This window comes from Arvicanthis niloticus, chromosome 2 (assembly GCF_011762505.2).
Source record: "Arvicanthis niloticus isolate mArvNil1 chromosome 2, mArvNil1.pat.X, whole genome shotgun sequence".
In the NCBI taxonomy this organism is placed as follows: Eukaryota; Metazoa; Chordata; class Mammalia; order Rodentia; family Muridae; genus Arvicanthis; species Arvicanthis niloticus.
In genome coordinates, this window is record NC_047659.1 from 141962070 (window position 1) to 141982546 (window position 20477).

General features: G+C 48.9%; 1 protein-coding gene across 3 annotated transcripts; it reads left to right on the forward strand.

Moving 5' to 3' along the window:
* The first annotated feature begins 5344 nt into the window (after nt 1–5344).
* Nucleotides 5345–20198, forward strand: Rae1 (ribonucleic acid export 1). Of its 3 annotated transcripts, XM_034496060.1 has the most exons (13): nt 5378–5634; nt 6102–6269; nt 7852–7946; nt 8533–8637; nt 10239–10331; nt 11742–11828; nt 12826–12912; nt 13018–13089; nt 14298–14405; nt 17036–17142; nt 17218–17293; nt 17754–17948; nt 19786–20198. In XM_034496060.1, exons 3-13 carry the CDS (start codon nt 7857–7859, stop codon nt 19870–19872), a joined length of 1107 nt encoding a protein of 368 aa, XP_034351951.1. In that variant the 5' UTR covers nt 5378–5634; nt 6102–6269; nt 7852–7856; the 3' UTR covers nt 19873–20198. The 3 variants fall into 3 exon arrangements, with proteins under 3 accessions (XP_034351950.1, XP_034351949.1, XP_034351951.1); XM_034496059.2 differs by lacking the exon at nt 6102–6269 and having other exon boundaries at nt 5345–5488; XM_034496058.2 differs by lacking the exon at nt 6102–6269 and having other exon boundaries at nt 5357–5634.
* The last annotated feature ends 279 nt before the right edge of the window (nt 20199–20477 follow it).

Below are 20477 nucleotides of genomic sequence, written 5' to 3' on the forward strand. Positions count from 1 at the left end.
ATTCCCAGTACACACAGACCAGGTACATGTAGACACAGTACACGCATTCCCAGTACACGCAGACCAGGTACATGTAGACACAGTACACGCATTCCCAGTACACACAGACCAGGTACATGTAGACGCAGTACACACATTCCCAGTACACGCAGACCAGGTACATGTAGACACAGTACACACATTCCCAGTACACACAGAGCAGGTACATGTAGACACAGTACACACATTCCCAGTACACGCAGACCAGGTACATGTAGACGCAGTGCACACATTCCCAGTACACGCAGACCAGGTACATGTAGACACAGTACACACATTCCCAGTACACGCAGAGCAGGTACATGTAGACACAGTACACACATTCCCAGTACACGCAGACCAGGTACATGTAGACGCAGTACACACATTCCCAGTACACGCAGACCCAGTACGCATAGACCCAATACACATCACATGGAAGGTATTTATCTAGACAAATGCTGGCTTGCCTAATCCTGTAAGTTAAGTACCTTATTCACCATTCCACTTCATGCATGAGGATGGAGTACAGGGAGGTTTAATGACTGTCCCATGTCCACAAACTAGTAAGCAGTACAAGGGACACAGAGCGTGTTTCCCGTGAGACCTAGTGCACACTGCCAGGGAAAGGTCTGAGCCATGTGCTAACTACAGCCTCTGATCATACCTATGGGGTTAGGATGGCCCCTGCACACACAGGACATGAAAATGTTGTTCTGAGGACATTTTAATATGCTGTTGACTTGACTTCCTTGTGAGACATAAAAAAATTAAATTAATTTTTTTCTTTAAATTTATACCCAGTACCAAGCTAAAAGGGAAAATATCAAGTTGGAAATATATTTAACCCAAAGAACATCTGGGTTAGGCTATTTTGTCAAAAATGAGGGGGTAACACAAATCTACAGTAGTCATGAAAATTTGGAAATAACCTTCAAAATGGCCTGCAGATTCAGTCATCTAAGTAAATTATCTAAAGTTTATAACTAGAAATTTTCTTAAAATAATTTCCCATTATTTGGGAAATGGTAGATCTGCCACAGTGAAGTTGGCTCTGCTGCCCACCTTTATTGAATGCACATGAGAGACTGAGAGACTGATGCGGGCACTTTGGGGACCGTCTAGAGCGCTAGCTCACAAAGCTTGTTTTCAGAAAGGTTACTGCACAACAGCTCTTTCCAGTGGCAGCTGGCAACAGACATGCCCTCAAGGTACCGTGGCCCGTGGAGGAAGACAGCTGGGATCTGTTTATGGTTAGAGTGGGAGGGAAGAGGACCACAAAAGATGTTCAGAGACTGGGTTTTTCCTTAAGGGTTCATAATGACCCTCATTTAAAACGAAAAAAAGCTGCATGTAACATCCCATTTTCTGGGAAATTGAACTGTTGTTATTGGTGATGCTAAGTGATTTCAGAAGTCAGGATTTCATGCGGGGAGACAAACAGTGCATGTCATACAAGCACAGGCAAATCCTCTTGGCTGTCCCTCTCTTCTTTGAGGCTGTTAGTGCGTGACAGGTCTCTGTTGGGTGCTGTTGGAGAGGTCAGACACTCTGAAAACTATGCCACACGTGTACATCAACAGAAATGCTGAGGTGTCTTCAGAAGGCGGTGTGGAGCAGTGTTGACTTTGTCCCCTCCAACCCTTCCCCACCCGACGCCATGCACACCCCACAATTACAGCTACCTAAGACGAGCCAAGGCTGCCCTCTGCTGGCAAAAGCTTGCTGGGCACTCAAATCCTTCCATTCTTCTGAGTAGTAATTTCCTTAAAATTATTTCCAAGTCACTTTTAAAAGAGCTCAATGGGAAAGCACAAAACTCCTAAAAAGAAAATGTGAGAGGCCAGGAGACCTCTGGTGAGTACTTCTCAGGCCCCATGAGTTAATCGGCTCCAGCTGCCCCAATCCCAAGATGTGGAGTCCAAACTGGTTGCAAACCTTAAACCAGCCTAAGATAAATTTTCAATAAAAGTGTCAAAATTAGGGGACTGGGGCGATGGCTCAGTGGTTAATAGCACTGACTATTCGTTCAGAGGTCCTGAGTTCAATTCCCAGCAACCACATGGTGGCTCACAACCATCTATAATGGAGTCTGATGCCCTCTTCTGGCATGCAGGTGTACATGCAGATAGAGCCCGCATAACATTAAATAAATAAAAACAAGTAAATAAAATGTCAAAATTAACTATCATCATTTAAGTTGAAATATTAGCTAAAACAAAAATTATAAGCACACCCAGTTAGTTGGAAGAAAGCTGCAAACTGCAGTGCATCCTGATAAGTGAACCAATACGGGTAATGTGATATTCACAGCCAGAATTTCAGTATTTTGATTCTTATGTGAGTTTTTACCCATACTGAATGCATAGATGATTGATCTCCCTTTGGTGTTCAGGCATGGGGAAGAGACAACACTACCTCTAGTGTTGTCCGGGCTTTGGGGTTACCGTCACTCACTGCCTCTGTGGAGAGGAACATGTTAGAATCTGGTTTCCAGCTCACAGCCATGACAAGGGATGGCCATAGCAATAGAGAAGACCCTAAAGCACTGTTCTGAGGATGAAGCAGGATTATTCACAGAAAGTATATGTCTGCATAGTAGAGTTTAGAAACAGTCCCGGAATGTGAGCCACTGCCACTGGTATACTGATGGGACGTGCATGCAACAGCAGCCAGTCCCTTCTATTCCCCTGAACAGCAGGGGTCTTGGCTGTATCTCAAAATTCTCTGGGAGATGTAAAAGAATGATTTCCTGAGTCCCACCCGAGACCTACTAAATTAGAGTTTTTGTGAGTGCAGCCCAGACATGAAGTTTTTTGTTTTTTTTTTTTTTTTTTTTTTTTTTTTTTGTTTTTTTTTTTTTTTTTTTTTTTTTTGTTTTTTTTTTTTTTTTTTTTTTTTTTTGTAATCTCCCAGCTATTCTAACAGCCTGGTTGGAATTCTTTGGTGGGGTCTTTGGCCCAAGAGCCCTAGCTGAGAAGGTGGTAGAAATCTGTGTCCTCAGGCCCGCCCCAGACCTATCGGATCTACATTTTATATCATAAATCTAAAGCTCTTTGAGAAGTCATGAGGACCCAGGACACATAAGCAGCCTCACAGTGTTCAGTAGCTTCTCAGTAACTAGCAGGCTTTGTGGACACTGGGGCCGAACCCATGACAGTCCGCAGTCTGAGAAACAAAGGGCAGGAGGGGCTGGATGGTAAAGAGTGCTAACACTGAAGAAGAAAGATGACCTCTCTGCCCGACATGATCTCCCAGTGGCCTGCGAGGTTGATGATAACTATTTGAAGCTGGCTCCATAGGCTGCAACACCATATGTCTCACTTACAATTTCTACTGCCGTGATGAAACACCATAAGCAAAGCACGCTGGGGAGGAAAGGGTTTATTCTGCATAGGCTTCCACAACACAGTTCATTGGCCAAGGAAGGCAGGGCAGGAACCGAGGCAGGAGCTGATGCAGAGGCCATGGAGGGTGCTGCTGACTGACCTGCTTCCCCTGGCTTGCTCAGCCTGCTTTCTTATAGAACCCAGGACCACCAGCCCAGGAATGGCACCACCCACAATGGGTTGGGCCCTCCCCCATTGATCACTAATTAAGAAAATGCTTTACCGTCTTGCCTACAGTCTAATCTTATGAAAGCATTCTCTTAATTGAGGTTCCCTCCTCTCAGATGACTTCAGCTTGTGTTAAGTTGACATGAAACTATCCAGCGCATCCCATAGCACTATAGTACCGCACTACAAGGGCCATGGCCCTAAAGGAAACTGTGTTATTTGTTGCTTGATGGTTGTGGACATTAGTGTAAAGCCTCTGACCACTGTCAGCCGCCCTCACTGACTGAGAGTGTGCTGTATTTCCTAATGAATTTTTTAGACAGGGACCACAGAAGCTGCGGAGACAGAGGAATCTGCACTGGTCCTGGGGTGGTCCTAGAAAAGTCAGAGTAACAATTCCCTGTGAGACCAAACTAAAGGAGCCCACTCCTGTGGACCCAACTCTCTCACTGGACCCTAACAGAGACAAAGACGACTACAAGCCAAACTCTATAAAACCAAACCAAAACTTGTTATTTGACTTTTCAGCGGGGGGTTGGGGGTGGAGTACGTAGATGATCACCAAGTGTCCTAGACAGGCCAGTTTCCACTGTATTTTCCTGAGGTCCCATAAGACAGGTAACCAGTAGTCAGTTTTTATTCCATTATTCTGTAACCCTGTTCCTTCTTTAAATTTTTAAAAAATTGCTTGTTTTGGAGACAGAACCTTACTGTGTAGCTCTGACTGTCCTAGAACTCACAGAGATCCACCCGCCTCTGCCTCTACCTCCTGAATTCAGGGAGTGGAAGGCCTGCCAGTTGGGTTGCCCAACAAGGAAACGAATTTTGTAGCAACCAATCACATTTTGTTCTTCCTTATTGGCATTCAGCCTTTCTCTCTCTAAAACTACCTTTCCCTGAATGGTTGTTGATTGGAACCCCATTCTGGAATCTAGATAATTGTGTCATCATTTTATCCGACACCTCAAACACTCTATATGGAATGTTTCAAGGAGCAAGACTTTTGCTTGTGTTTCAGGCCAGCTTAAAACTGACCAGTACATGGAGCTCAGTAATTAAGAGTACTTGTTGTTCTTGGAAAGGGCCTTGGTTTGGTTCCCAGCACCCGCACGATGGTTCAATTATCTGCAACTCCAGTTCCAGGGGATCCTATACCGTTTTCTGGCTTCCACATGCATGTGGTGCATATACATACATGCAGGGAAAAATCCATGCACAGAAATAAATCTTAAACAAACATCCCAGGGAGTAGGCACCATTCTCCTTATCGTACCGCTCGGGATGTTCCAAGTAGGCAGCCTCTTAGAGGACAGCGCTAGACTTGAGCTAGTGAACTCTTTTTTTATTATTATTTTTATTTGAATGTATATGTAGGTATGTTGCCTGAAGACGGTTAATCACCACTGCGTGCAATGCACATAGAGACCAGAAGGAGGCGTTAGTTCTCCAGGAACTGCCGTTGGTTCTCTTGGATCTGTGAGCCGTCCAGTAGGTGTTGGGAATAGAATCTGGGTCTTCTCTAAGAAGCCACCGCTCTTGGCCGCTGAGCCATCTTTTCAGCTCCACGACCATCTTTAGACGTTTAAACAACAATAAATATAATGATACACAAGTGAAAACAACGCTCTCTCTCTCTCAACTAGTTGCCTGGCAACTGCGCCGGCCGACTTTCCACCAACCCACAAACTGCTGGCATAAAGACTTCCTCTCGACCTCAGCAGGGCGTCTGCGCATGTGCGCCCGCCTAGAGCCGGGCGGAACGTCGTCCCCGGTCGCTTTCCGGGCAGTCCCGGAAGTGGCTCGTGGCGCGTGCGCGGTGCTTCTGTGGTAACGGGGCAGTTTCCACCGGCTTGAGGCGACTCGGAGGTCTGGGGTCTCCTGGCCGCGCCCCGCTCCGCCTCGCGCCCGAGCAGGTTCGTGGCTTCGGGCCCCGCCGCGTGCGCGACCCTCAGGCGGCCGCGCGCGCCCGTCCCCGCCAGCCGCGCTCCCTCAGGAAAGCCCGGGCCCGCGTGGGGAAACTGAGCCCCTCTCTGCAGCCGGACCCTGTGCGCTCTGCTAGGTAGGCCGGGCCTTCCCGCGTGCCCACGCCGCCCAGGCCGCGGAGCTGGGGAAGCGGAGAGGGAGACGCGGCAGGTGGCGGGGATGCTCCCTGCGAGCGCAGACGGGAGGGGCGCGGCCAAGCTGGCGGGCGTGGTCAAGCATTTGGGCGGTCGAGGGTTCGGGAGTTCAAGACCAGCCTGAGCTAACAGAGTGGGTTCCCAGCGAGCCTGGGCTGCATGAGTCCTTGTTTCAAAAAAGACCCCTCAGAGGTATTTGGGCTGGAGAGATGGCCCCGCTGTTCTTCCAGAGCTCCGGCAGCTCGCAGCGGTCTGTTCACGCCAGCTCCAGGAGATCCGATGCTGTGTTCTGGTCTCGGTGGACGCCGCACGATGATCTGAAACTAAAACAAGTCTTAAGTAAATTATACATTAGAGGAGCTTGCTAATTCATGCACACACTGGGTGTCATTTCGTTTCATAACTCCAGGAAGGAGGAATTAATGTTTCCGGTTTAAAGGTGGGAAAATCAAGACTAACTCACGTTCCCAAGACACACAGCTGTGCAGAAGCCCTGTCCTCCCTGGCTCATCCAAGCGGGAAAGCTGCCTGTCTGTGCATCTCTCTACCTGTACAGACAGGCTTGTAGTCGTCAACAGTAAGAGTTGTCTCCTGAGTCGTTTTCTGAGATGCGAATGTGCTCCTTATTGTGGCTCTGCCCGTCATGTCTGTTCTGAGGCCAGCAGAACTCAAATGCGTTCCCAAAGTTGCTTGTAGTTTCCCCTTTCTGTGTTATTTCAAGGAATCGACCCTCATTAGGATCGCTCAGGTGTTACCCTCACTTTGGAGAGGTGGCTGACTTGGTGGAATTCTGGGTTTTAAGAATGTGTTTCTTAGTAACAGCTTGAAGTGTAGCAAAAGCGTATTCCAGTCTGGAGTTACTGTGCACAGATGGTTTCCTTGGCAACGACACAGTTGTTTATTACATTCAGTGCTAGACCATGTAAATCCTTTTCTTTAAACGGGCTTTTTTGTAGACCAGGCTGTCCTCAGACTTCTGTACAGTCAGGGATGACCTGCCCCTCCTGACCCTACCTCCCAAGTGCCATCTCACCTGGCTAACCCTAAACTGTCTCTGCATGTTGTGTGTGTGGCCATGCATGTCACAGTCCACATGTAGTGGTCAGAGGACAACTTCTGAGTTCTCTCCTAGCTTTCTGTTGATTCTGGGGATCAAACTCAGGTTTCCAGGCTTGCATACCAGGTGTCTTTACTGCCTGAGCCAACTTGCCAGCCACAGAGCAGCCCTGGAGAGTGTGCCCTGTTCTTTCAGCACAGCTGGAAGATGAGGTGTGGCGAGCGAGTGACAGGTGGGCCTGGTAGACAGCCATGCTGAAGAAAGCAGTGCTGACTCTTGGTGGCTCCAAGTCTACACCATCACACCAGACCTTCATTTTCTTTTTCAGTGTTTTGAGACAGGGTTTCTCTATTTAGCCCTGGCTGTCCTGAATCTCACTCTGTAGACAAGGCTGGCCTCAACTGTAGAGATCTTCCTGCCTCTGCCTTGCAAATACTGGGATTTAAAGGCGTGCACCACCACTGCCTGGTGTGGACTGCTTAAACCCCTGCCAGAACTGGTCGTTCTTTCTAGGTAGCTTCATGCAGACATTGAGCTAAAATAAAGTATTTAGGACTCCTAAAATAGAGAGGAAGGGGAACCCCCAGGAATGGACCTTGAGCACAGGAGGCCCTCCTGCCTACTGCTGGATGCCTAGTGTGCAGTTCTGACTCTGGAGAGTGATAGCTCTGTCCTAGCCGCTGACTGAAGACTGTGACATGTCTGTGTTGGTGCCTTAGTGCTCGCAAGGGCATCCTTCCAACATAGTAGAGGAATGTGGATATGGATGTAGGAGAGCCTTCCTTCATAGCTTCCAGAGGCTAAAAATAATTGTGTGTGTGTGTTTGGGGGGGGGGGGGAGACACGGGTCACTCTGTGTAGCCCTGTCTGGCCTGGAACTTAGTATGTAGACCAGGCTGTTCTTGGACTCAGATCTACCTCCCTTTGCCCAAGTGTTGAGATGGTACTGTGCTAGGCAGAAGGCTCCTTTTATTAGGTGTTCTGCTTGTAGCATGCTTAAATCTCTTCTCAAGAGCAAGGCTGGCTTAGTGTCAGAGTGCTGTGTACTTTGTACCACCTAAGAGGGGCCCATCCTTAACGGTTCCCACTTTGTGTTTTCCAGCCAACATGAGTCTGTTTGGATCAACCTCTGGTTTTGGGACTGGTGGGACCAGCATGTTTGGGAGCACAACCACAGATAACCACAACCCAATGAAGGTATCACCTGGACCCCCACAGGGCATGCAGAGAGCCAAGGAGCCTCCTGTTGGGTGAAGAGAAGCGGGTGGGGGTCTCTGGCTGGCTTCAGGGTCTCATGGGATGAAACTGAGGAACATTGGCACACTAAGTTCGTCCTCAGCAGAACTAGTGTTCTGTCCTCACTTGGAGCTCACAACTGCCAGGCAACCTATGAGAGCCAGAGCTTCCCAGGGCCAGCTTGCTGGCCACTTGTGCACAACTTAGTGTGGCTCTCACAGCAGCCCTGGAGAATGGCCACTGTTCTCTGTACACAGGAAAGCTAGGGCTGGGCTGGGGTGGGGTGGGACAGCTTGGCCAGACACCTGGAGCAAGCGTGAGCCGCCTTGTGCAAGTGCTGCCTGGTGCCTTTCTTTTAGCACATTGCTAAGCCTGCAGCTCTAGTGTTCCTGGACCTGTGTGTTGCTCTTGTGTTTGATCAGAGTAAGGAAAGGTAAGATCCAGTTAGGTCTCAAGGCAGAAAGAGATGAGCTCAAGGTGGTTGGTTTGAAAGAAAGGTACCTATGGTGATGATGTGTGCATTTCAACCCTGACCTTCCCTCCCCAGGATATTGAAGTAACGTCTTCTCCTGATGACAGCATTGGGTGTCTGTCTTTCAGCCCGCCAACCTTACCAGGCAACTTCCTTATTGCAGGATCATGGGCTAATGATGTAAGTGCTTGTCAGACAGCTGCATGTAGGCCAGGCTAGCTCGCCCTTGCTCCATCCTGTCTGAGTGAACTGAGGCTAAGGCTTCTGCGTGGTCCTTTCTAAGACACAGTGTCGAAACCGCCCGCATCCTTCTGAATGGCAGTACCATAGCCAGACACTGCCCAAAGGTTCCTGGGACCTGACTCAACTGCACCATTCACACTGCTTGTTAAGAACTTTTGCTTGGCACCCAGAAACTGTTGTTCAGATGAATGTTGAACTTCTTAGACTTTAGCAGCTTCGCAGACTTCGTCAGCCCTGAGCACTAAGCCCAGTGAGTGCACAGGGGAGCTGCTGAGGTCTGGCTTGGCATGGATGCCAGTCAGGAGGCTCGACACAGCCCAGCAGCTCTGGACCATTCTACTTCCGTGATCAGAAAGAAGTGTATGCTCCCCTCATTTCCCCCATGAAGTTAGCAAGAATAAGCAGCTCTGTGATGGGCCCTACTGTGAGGAGACAAGCCAGTGCCTTCCAGTCATGCTGGTAGTCAGGCAGGTTGCAGCAGCTCCTCACAAATCTTTCCATTTAAGCCCTTTGTTCTGTTGACTCTGCATCTAGGACTTGGGGGAAACACCTGACAATGCCCTTCACATCCCCAGAGTTTGAGACTGTTCATGTCCATGCTTTGGGACAGTGGCTTCACATAGGTGTGTGTAAACTGGGACACAGATCTGCCAGCTAATCTTGGCACTCCCAGGTCCAGGGTTACAGCTCCAGAGGCAGAGCACACACCTGGGGTGTGTGAGGCTCTGGGTTCCATTCCCAATACCACAGAAAGCCCAAGTTTAAGGTCCATAGTTAGCTTCTGCCTGGCCCTGCTGTATAGGACCAGACTTAGCTACACACAGACTGTTTCCAGAAGTGTTCAGGGAAAGATTCTGCAACAGTGAGGATGCAGGGAGGAGGAGGAAGCACGGGCTGGTTGGGCGGGCCTGGCTTCTCCTCATTTGACTTGCTCCTTAGTGTTGGGCAAAAACTAGATTTGGTGCCTCACACCTGTTCTCCACCCCTGGAAAATATAATGAGTTTGAAGCCAGCCTGGGCTATGTGAGATCCTGTCTCCAAAAAATAAGTAAGCCAGGTCAGAAGCATATTCAGAGATGGACAGGGTGAGCATGCAGGTAAGGGAAGCTGCAGCAGCAGAGGCTGGCCATGTGTTCCAGTTTTCTGGTTTGTTTACTGTAAGATGTGTGTGCATTGAAGGAAGACCAAATGTATCCGCAACTTAACTAATTCTGTGATGTAATTTATTTTCTTGTCATAGTTAACAAAATCTGGAAAATGCGTGACTTTAACAGGAAAGTGACACAGGAAGCATTCCAGGGGAGAGGTGGATTTCCTCTTGAGGCCAGAGTGGCTGCTGAGTCAGCAGCTTAGCCGCAGTGTAGGTGTGAGTGGTCCCACTCGTGGGTTTCAGCTGCTTGCTCGTACACATTGCTTCATTTGCTCTTGAAGTTAGCTAATTAAATTTAAGCAGTCTGCAGTAAACTGTATGTACTGTGCGTGTGTACACCAGAGACTGGGAATCGCCCCGATCTCACTGGTCTGTCTTGTTCTTACAGGTTCGATGCTGGGAAGTGCAAGACAGTGGGCAAACCATTCCAAAGGCCCAGCAGATGCACACCGGGCCAGTGCTTGACGTCTGCTGGAGTGATGTAATTCTTGTTTCCTCTTTTAAGATAGGATTTGTATTACTTACTTTTATGTTGCTATGGCAGAACACCATAGCAACATAAAAGAGTGTTTGATTGAGCATATGGTTTCAGAGGGTCAGGGTCCATGGTGGCGGAGCAGAGTCCTGGCCACAGAAACAGCCGACCGCTCACATGTTGATCTGCAGATAGGAGGCCGAGGAAGCCACTGGGAAACCTCAAATGTACCAGCTCGTTCTCAGCACCACAGGCTCTCACAGTGCAGCCCTGGGTGGTACAGAACTCACAGAATTCTCTGTCCCTAATTTCATGAGCTCCTAATGTCTCAGCAAAGAGTTAGTCTTCTGCAACAAAACGCTTAGGGCCAGAGTGTGTTGGTTTCCAAAGCTTGTGAGTGTAGTAAGTAGTTGAGTGTGGCAGCCCTCTGGAGCCTGGGGTTTTGCATTAAGGGAATGAACCCTGAAGCCAGAATGTCCGAAGTGGGGAGGCTGCACCTCCAGTTGTATAAGCAAGATTCATTTCCTTCCCTTTCCCTCTCATGGCTTAGAGGATGGAGGGCCTTTTTCCTTTCTGGGCCTGTGCTCAAGATAAGAACTCTTTGACAGGCATGGCCACCCAGGCTTTCTAAGACTGGGTTTTTTTTTTTGGTTTTTTGAGACTGGGTGTTTGTTTGTTTGTAGACTAGGATGGCCTTAAACTCAGAGATTCAACCACCCAACTCATTTTGTTTTTTAAATAATGTGTGTTATGGTTTAAATATAAGTGACCATGGGTTCTTAGTTTTATTTTTATGGGTGTTGTATTTCGCCCGAATGTATGAGGTTTTTTGTTGTTTTTGAAGGGTGAAGAACCTTTCAGAGTTGGGGCTTAGATAACAGTGTGAGCTGTAGAGACCAATCTAGATACTTCTTGGTTACCTGAGGATGCACTGAAATGTGACAGGTGAGGGTCATATGATCAGTCAGTCAGGCTTGGCAGTGACCAGTACCCACTGAGTGTCTCGCCAGCCACATTTGGTTTTCATTTGGTAGCTTTCAAACCCACTCAAATTCTTAGAGATTCTGTTTCTTTTTTTCTTTTTTCTTTTTCTTGACACAGGGTTCCTCTGTAGCCCTGGCTGTCCAGGAACTCACTCTGTAGACCAGGCTGGCCTCAATTCAGAGAGGTCCATCTGCCTCTGCCTCCTGAGTGCCGGGATTAAAATCATGCACTCCGACCACCCTTTGAGATCCTGTTTCACCGTGAGCTCTGTGAGTGGTCAGTGGCCAGCTGTAATTGTGTACTGCCTACGGGACTAGTGTGCAGTGTGCTGGCCCTTAAATAATAGGAAACCACAATGCAGAGCAGATGCTTGACCCAACTTCAGGCCTGGAGACTTTTGCTGAGCCAGCAGACTGTCTCTTTTTATTTTAGGATGGGAGCAAAGTATTCACAGCATCGTGTGACAAGACAGCCAAGATGTGGGACCTGAACAGCAACCAGGCCATTCAGATAGCACAGGTGAGAAGCCTTTGTGGGTGGGCTGACAAGATGGCACTGGGAGGCTCCTAGTACATTCATAGCATGTTTTGTAAGCCCCTTCGTTTGTGCTCATAGGATTCTCAGAGCACTTTGTCACAAATCTCCCGTGTAATCGTAGGTAGTGACGAGAATACTGACAGCAAGACCTGTAGAGACGACAGGACGTAGTGTTTGACACAGGTGGCGTTCTGGCCTCTGTCAATTACTGTCAGGTGTTGGTCAAGTGTCTGCCATGTGCCAGGCAGTGTCCTCAGGGTTAGGACACCATGTACCCATGGAGCATTTATCACTTGTCTTAGTTAGGATTCTCTTGTTGTGAAGAGATACTCTGATGGTGGCAACGCTTCTAAAGGAAGACAGTTAATTGGAGCAGGCTTACAGTTCAGAGGGTTAGTGCATCGTGGTTATGGCGGGAAGCATGGCAACATACAGGCAGACATGGTGCTGGAGTTCTACACCTGGAGCAGCAGGCAACAGGCAGAGAAAGTGACACTGGGTCCGCCTTGAGCATTTGAAACCTGAAAGCCCACACACCCTGTGACACACTTCCTCCAGCAACACTCCATAGTGCCGCTACCTGTGAGCCTGCTGAGGCCGTTTGCATTCAAACCACCACTAAGTGTAGTGGTGTCAACAGAGGCCACCTTAGGTGAGGGGGTGGTGCAGGCTCCTGGGTGTTTCACAGCACCTGTACTGCAGGCATCCCCCAGTCTCTAATAGACGCTTCTTAGTGACAAATGAGCCTTCCCTCAGCTCTTCCCAGTGGTTCCCTGGGGAGTGAGCCTGGGTCAGAGCAGCACATAGGGGCAAGACTTGAGCTATACTCTGGGGTCATGGGAGAATACTACAGTGCACTTTGGTTGTGTTAGTGTTGAATGTAACCCAGTGTCTGAGTAAGTCAGTTCCTTTAATTTCCAGAACTAGAGCTGTTGCACTAGTTGTTAAACTGTCCCCCTGATTTTTGTCTTGTGGAAAGCATGACGCTCCTGTTAAAACCATACATTGGATCAAAGCACCAAACTACAGCTGCGTGATGACTGGGAGCTGGGATAAGACTCTGAAGGTATGTGTGTGCTTGGGGGGTTGTGCACAATTGAAGATGGATCTCTGGGTCCATGCAGACCTCAGCCCTCAGCGCTCTCTTACTGCTGCTCCTCTTGGCTTGCAGTTTTGGGATACCCGGTCGTCAAATCCTATGATGGTCTTGCAACTCCCTGAGCGCTGTTACTGTGCAGATGTGGTAAGGAATCTCACTTCCTTTTCAGCAGACGAGTAAACAGGGCTCTGTGTGGCATCTTGCAGTTTGTGGGTGATCCAGATCCTTCAACTTCAACAGACTCTGCTCATAACATGACATAAAAGTGCTGAGTGTTAAATTTTGGGTGTTTTCCTTTACTGTCTTTGGGTCTGGAGATGAAAGCGCTGGATTTTTGGCTATTGCTTGAGCATGTGCACTAGCTACCTGTCCTCCCTCGTTGGGAAATAGCGTGGTGTGGTGGTAGAGGAGTGACAACAGGAGAGATCATGTGTGCGTGTGCATGTGTGTATGTGTGTGTCTCCCTGATCTCTGGGACTTTGTGTGTGTCTCCCTGATCTGTGGGACTGTGTGTGTGTGTGTGTGTGTGTGTGTATGTGTGTATGTGTGTATGTGTGTATGTGTGTATGTGTGTGTGTGTCTCCCTGATCTCTGGGACTGCCTCTGTGTGGCGTGGGGACTGAAATGCCATCTCAGTGTCTTCAATTGAGTCTTAAGGGTTTGTAGCAACTGCCTCAGTAATTCCACAGTGAAGAGGTCATCTTCAGAAACGTGCATGGTGAGGGCTGACACTCACAAACTCCATGTAGAAACATACCTGACCAAGCATGGTTGCCCACTCCTGTAATTCTAGATTATAAGGCAGAGGCAGGACAGTCTCTGTGAGTTCTAGGCTAGCCCAGTCTACAATGGGAATTCCAGGCTTGCAAGAGCCACACAGTAAGATCCTGTCTTAACAAAGGAAGGAAAGAGAGAGACACCTGGTGTCAAAGACCAGAGGAAATCACTGAAATATATCATATGATGGGGTGGAAGTGAGCATCCATTCTCACTGGTGACTCAGTGTACTTTTTAAATATCCATATTTTATAGTTTAAACACTATAAAATACATAGTAACAAAAGCCTGGACCTGTAGTACTTAGGATGCACCAATGAGAGAATCCAGGTGCAGGACAAGAGACCACACTATGCTGTGTGGAAAAAAAAATCCCTACCGTCAGCATAAAGCATCAAGTATGTGGGTGTTCTGCTTACAGGTGGGGCTTCTCTAGGTTTTCACAGACACTTTGATAGCACTAATGATTAAACTTTGAAAACATTAGAATTTTAAAACTAAAATGTTGACTGAAAACATTTGGTTGTGAAAGCCCCATCTTTATGTCAAGTGTGTATCTTTCTTCTTTTCTCTAGATATACCCAATGGCTGTGGTGGCCACTGCAGAGAGGGGCCTGATTGTCTATCAGTTAGAGAATCAGCCCTCGGAGTTCAGGAGAATAGAGTCTCCACTGAAGCACCAGGTGGGTCACACACCACTGAGAAGCATAGGTTGTGCACCTCCACATGCAGGGTGGCTGTGCACCTCCACATGCAGGGTGGCGCTCCTGTGGGGCACAGGTATGCAGTGTCTCTCTTGAAAAGCTTGCTGCTACATTCAAGAGGAGGTGAATTTAAGGAAGCAAACCGTTTTTTACATAAGCGTGACTGAGCCAGACTTCCCTGTCCCCCAGACTCCACCCCCACCCTGTAGCTTAGTGCTGCTATGTGCTCCCAGCCCATCTGGGCAGACTGCTTCTGTCCTCCAGCTTCAGCTCTGCCTTCACTCCTACGGGTTGTCGGGATTTCCTCTAGCTCAGTCCTACCCTGGCCGCAGGACTGAGTCCTTCCTGCTTCCCTGATCTAAGTCTCCTCCCAACATACAGCTCAGCAAATGGGATCTGTCCTGTCAGAACAGAGGAGGAAGGGTCTGGCCATCCAGGCCTTCCTCCTGCTACAGCTTCCCTTGCTAGGTGCTTGGAGGCTGGCTCCATGGTGAGCCATCTTGCAGGCCCTGCAACCTTTGCAAGAACTTGACAGAGTCCATCCCTGACTTCTCTAGCACTTCACTCAAGTGTGCCTACTCTGGTTGATCCTGGGAAACAGACCATCGTTGCCCCTTCCAGAACTGCTTGTGATCCTTTTCCCTCCGCTTCAGTCTTCCTCCCCACACCTCCCACTCTTCGCTCTGTCCCCTAAGGATTCACTGACAGCAGCAGTGTAAGTCCTAGAGCATCGCAGTGAGGAACTCTCCAGAACACCTTGCCCCTGGTGGTCACCATCTCTAGTGAGGCTCCCTTTGCCCTTCAGATCACCTCTCTCTCCTCCCCCCCTGCCCTAGGCTTCCCCGTTCCTTTCTCTGTCTTCCTGCCACTCCCAGTCACAGGTCTTCTAGAAGTTACAGAAAAACTTCCTGCCATTTGTCCTTGCAGTGCTATCTTGTGTATGACACCAGAAAACACAGGCAAGAAATAAACAATGACCCAGCAGGATCACACCAGACATGATCCTTACAGGAAGGAGCGACCAGCAATTTAAAAAAAAAAAAAAAAAAAACCTACAGAAAACAGAGACTAGTGAAGAGCCTGTAGGTGCTAACATGTTAGCTTTTAAAGGGTATAAGGAGCTTTTAGCAAAATAATGATCCAGTTAACAACTCTGAAACTAATGACCTGGCCTGCATATGTGAAGGCAGTCAGTGTTTCTTTTTATCCCAGGAACTTCACAGCACTTCACACATTGTTTTCAGAAACTCAGAACACAGGGCTCTAAGGGTTCTGTGGTTGAGAGCACATGATGCTTGGTATCAAAGAGCTAAATTCAGATCCCAGCACTTACGTGACATGGTGAGCCTGGTCACATGACAAGATAGGCCTGGTTCAGTGTACTGCTGTGACCTCAGTGCTGTGGGAGCTAAAGACAGGAGTATCCCAGGGTGACTGCCTTAAGAAAATACACAGAAAGTGACAGGGAACCCTTGATAACCTTGGTTCCTGTGAACTTGTTCACATGCCTGCACATTTATACTACACTGTTCACATGTGTGAACACACACAAGAAATACAAATAAAAAAATAAGAACAGTAGCGAGTATTGGGGAGAGTGTGGCGAAAGCTCCTCCTGCCCCTGGGAAATGGCCTGAAGTATCTGAGGTTCTAATGCAGTCCAGTAGGAGCACTGCTGGGTCAGAAGTTCCTAAGAACACAGTGGATCAACTTGGGATCTGGGGCCCTGAGGGCAGTGAGCCAGGGCAGGAAGACACAGCATAGTTGGGTCCTTATACATGATACCAAAATACTGTCTTAGTTAGGGTTTTACTGCTGGGAAGACACCATGACCAAGGCAGCTCATTTAATTGGGGCTGGCTTACAGGTTCAGAGGTTTAGTCCATTATTATCAAGGTGGGAGTGTGGCAGCATCCAGGCAGGTGCAGGAGGAGCTGAGGGTTCTACATCTTGTTCCGAAGGCTTCCAGAGAAGGCTTCTTACAAGAGAAGACTTCCAGGTAGCTAGAACAAGAATATTAAAGCCTGCCGGGTGGTGGTGGCGCACGCCTGTAATCCCAGCACTTGGGAGGCAGAGGCAGGTGGATTTCTGAGTTTGAGGCCAGCCTGGTCTACAGAGTGAGCTCCAGGACAGCCAGGGCTACACAGAGAAACCCTGTCTCGAAAAACCAAAAAAAAAAAAAAAGAATATTAAAGCCTACACCCACAGTGACAGACCTACTCCAAATAGTGCCACTGCCTGGGCTGAGGTTACACAGGCCATCACACTGCCTTGCTATGTGTAGCTTATCCAGCGTTCCCTGTAAGAGCTTTGGCTGTGTTTGCAGGCCAGGGAGAGAGCATAGACACTGGGTATCTGATCTAAAGGGTACCTGCTAATCAAACTGCTCAATAGGGGCAGCTGCGTGTGTGCACACATGACTCCTGGGGTCCGGGGATGCAGGAAGGCAGGCTGGAGAGTAGCATTTGCTGGGGAAACAAAAATGCCTTCATGTTTGAGTCATGATTTAGTTCTTCTAAAACCTAAACATAAGGTGATGTTTCTGTGTGTGTTAACTCTTCTTTACTTACACAGTGTTGATGGTCCCTCCCCTTTTATTTTAACCATAGCACCGGTGTGTGGCTATTTTTAAAGACAAACAGAACAAGCCGACTGGTTTTGCTCTTGGAAGTATTGAGGGGAGAGTTGCCATTCACTACATCAACCCTCCAAATCCGTAAGTGACTCTCACTGCCTGGGGTGCCCTTCCCAGCTGGTTCTAAAGGGAAACTGAGACACCTTTGCTTTTCAGGGCCAAAGATAACTTCACCTTCAAATGCCACCGATCCAACGGAACCAACACTTCCGCCCCTCAGGACATCTATGCAGTACGTTCTAGCAGCACTCCATCTTGAAGAGAAAGCCCCTGGAACCAGACTTGGAGCTGGTTCTCCAGGTGCACTGGAACCAGGAGTCATAGGAGAGCCTGTGCTTGTGTTTGCAGACTTCAGTGCTTTTTTCTTGATGTGCTTGGAATTTGAGGTTGCAACTTGTCTTTGGGTGTCCATAGACAATTTCCACACGTAGTGATGGTCAAGAAGTTAGTCTGCTAAAGAAATGTCACGCTTTCCCTGAGGTTGCTGCTTAGTGTGGCCAGTGGGTGCAAACACAAATGCCTTTTTGGGAGCTCCTGGGGTTTAGTTTATAATGGGTTTAGTTCTAAGCTGCTGGTTGCCTCAGACAGCATGGCTGGGGAGTGAAATGTGCCCATGTGTTTTCCTGAAGTTAGCAGGAGCTACATTGGCAGAACCCTGTTTGTGCCGCTCACTGTCCATGTTCCCCTTGCAGGTGAATGGAATTGCCTTTCACCCTGTCCACGGCACCCTTGCCACTGTGGGCTCTGACGGTCGGTTCAGCTTCTGGGACAAAGATGCCAGGACAAAACTAAAGACTTCGGAGCAGTTAGATCAGCCCATAGCAGCTTGCTGCTTCAATCACAACGGAAACATATTTGCTTATGCTTCCAGCTACGACTGGTCCAAGGTGAGGGCTTCTGAGCCAGCTCTGGTCCCTCCCTCTCAGGCTCTGGGGCCAAAGACCTGGGTTTGAAGTGATCTGGGTGTGAGGTGATTCTCTCAGGCCCTGCCACCTTCCTGTGGGCACTCCCCTTGGTGTGGGCTTTAACCTTGCCAGGGGGGTGGGGTGGGGTGCTGTGTCAGAAAGAGCCATCATGAACATGGATGGAGATAGGCCCAGGCCGCCAAGGCGTTGCTCCAGTAGCATTGGTTCGTTTGAGCAGGGAGAGCAAAGAGTTGACAGGGTTCTGGCTGCATCTTGAGGCTTACAGGCAGTAGAGTGTGGGCCTGAGGCCGTAAGGAAACCTCCCTGCCGGGGTCTACTGGGGAGATGGCTCCAGTTCATTCCTCATGGCTTTCATTTCTCTTCCCATCCACCCTTGCTCCTCATCTTTTCCATCTGTCTCAACCTTTGCTGCCCCTCCTACCCCAAGTCGTTTCTCCACTTCTCTACATTATTTTCTTGCTGCCATCAGCAGAGTGTGCATGGCCGCCTGCTCAGCCCCATCTAGACTTTGCCTTCCATGTGCACATGCGTCCTCCCTGGCCGCAGTGCTGAGACATTTATCTCTCCCCGTCCCCGTTTAGTCTGCAGCCTCCTGTTTCACCCCTGCTTTTCCTCTGCTTCCCACAGCCACTTCAAGTGTCCTTCAGAGGCTGTTCCCCCCACCCCGCTGCCGTCCAGCCACTCCCCTCCAGTTAGGGGTGGCCTGGGCTTCGTTAGCTGTTGCCGTCCTGAGGCAGCAGTCCTGTGCACAGCCGCTGCCCTGGCTGCTCTGCTCCTTTCTTTTGTGTGTTCCCAGCCTTAGCCGGGATAACTGCTCCAGTTCTCCAGTTCTCGGGATCTGATGCCCTCCTGTCACCTCAGTATAGCTCAGTAGCCAAGTGCTTGCCTAGCATTGTGGCAAGGCCACCAAAGACAAGAAATATTTAGAAAACAAAAAAATTCCTGCATCCTCCTGGAGCCATGAGCACTTATGCTGTCAGTGCAGCCCAAAGCTGAGCACACCTTTAATCCAGCACTGGGGATGCAGAGGCAGGGGAACTCTCTCGAGTTCAAGATCAGCCTGCTCTACATAGTGAGACCCTATTTCAAAAAAAACAAAAACAAAAATGAAAAAACAATTGAAGCTGAAATTTGTGGAGATGTGGGCTCACAGTGACTGTTGTATGGACACATGCCCAGCAGAGACAGGCTCAGGAATCCTCTGCTCAGAACGGTAGCATCTGTCCAGCATGCAGCCATGGCTGCATAGATGAGCGTGCAGCCTGGACAGCGCTGTTCCCTAAAGCTGGGCTTGGCCTGCTGTGAGAAGCTACTGTTGACCACTGACACACTCTAGAGCCTTGTAAATGCTGCTGGGGTAAGACTGAAAAGAGCAAGAGTGTGTAGCCGCTGTGTCCCTGCTCCAGGCCCACACCCTCCCGAGTCTCACCTCACCTGTGTAGGATGGTGCTCATTTCTTCCTCACTGGAATCCAGATCAGAGGGCAGGCCCCCACTGACGCCCCAGACGCTGCTGCTCTCCTGGGAGCTGTTCCTTCTGTGGAATAGGTCCTTCCCCTAAAGCATCATCGATGACTTCAGCCCTCGGTGGGTGAGACCTCTGGTCTGAGACCCTAAGCAGTTGCCTTAACAATGAAGTCAGACAGTACCACTGACTCCTCTCCTCTCTGAGGGTAGAGTCCATGTATAACACAGAACCACTGACATCTCACCATCCTTACTCTGGCTTCTCAGAGCAGGACTTGGTGTTGTGTGGCTATTGCTTTTAATACTAAGGTCATTTGTTTTTCCTTCTTTAGGGACATGAGTTTTATAATCCCCAGAAGAAAAATTATATTTTCTTGCGTAATGCAGCTGAAGAGCTAAAGCCAAGGAATAAGAAGTAGTGGCCTGAAGCTGGGGCTGTTGGAGTTTCGTCTCCACTCCACCTCATCTCTGCCCACACTTGGGCCCCAGCTCTGGGTGGCCACCCTGGCTGTGGGTGTCCACTTCTGCAGGACTGTGTTCTTGCAGCGTCGGCGCGGCATCCTGGAGACTTACCTTCTCTCCATTCCACTCCCTGTTGCGATTTTCCTGAAACTGAGGGAATGGAGACTCTCCCTGAAGTCAGACCTTGAGAGCACTGTGTCCAGCAGTGTTTATTTGACAGTGTTGGGTGGGAACTGTTGGTGAGCCCTGTGTTGTGTTTTATAAATAAAATATTTTGAAGATGGCCTGCCCCTTCATCCCTTTCCCCAACTCCTCAGGAAATAGCCATCAATCCCAGAATCAGTGCTGGGTTTCCAAGTTTCTCATTATTTTTGTTAGCTCCTGAGAAGCTTTGTGAACCATATGCCACTCCTGCCTCCGTGTTAAGTGCTGGTGTCGTGTCTTAAGAGAGACCACCTTTCCCAGCACTGGGGGTCTTCCTTCCACAGCTCATTTATCCCACAGAAACTAGAGACAGTGGATCTCAGGTGACTGGTCCTCCCTAAAGTCCTGGGGTGCCCTT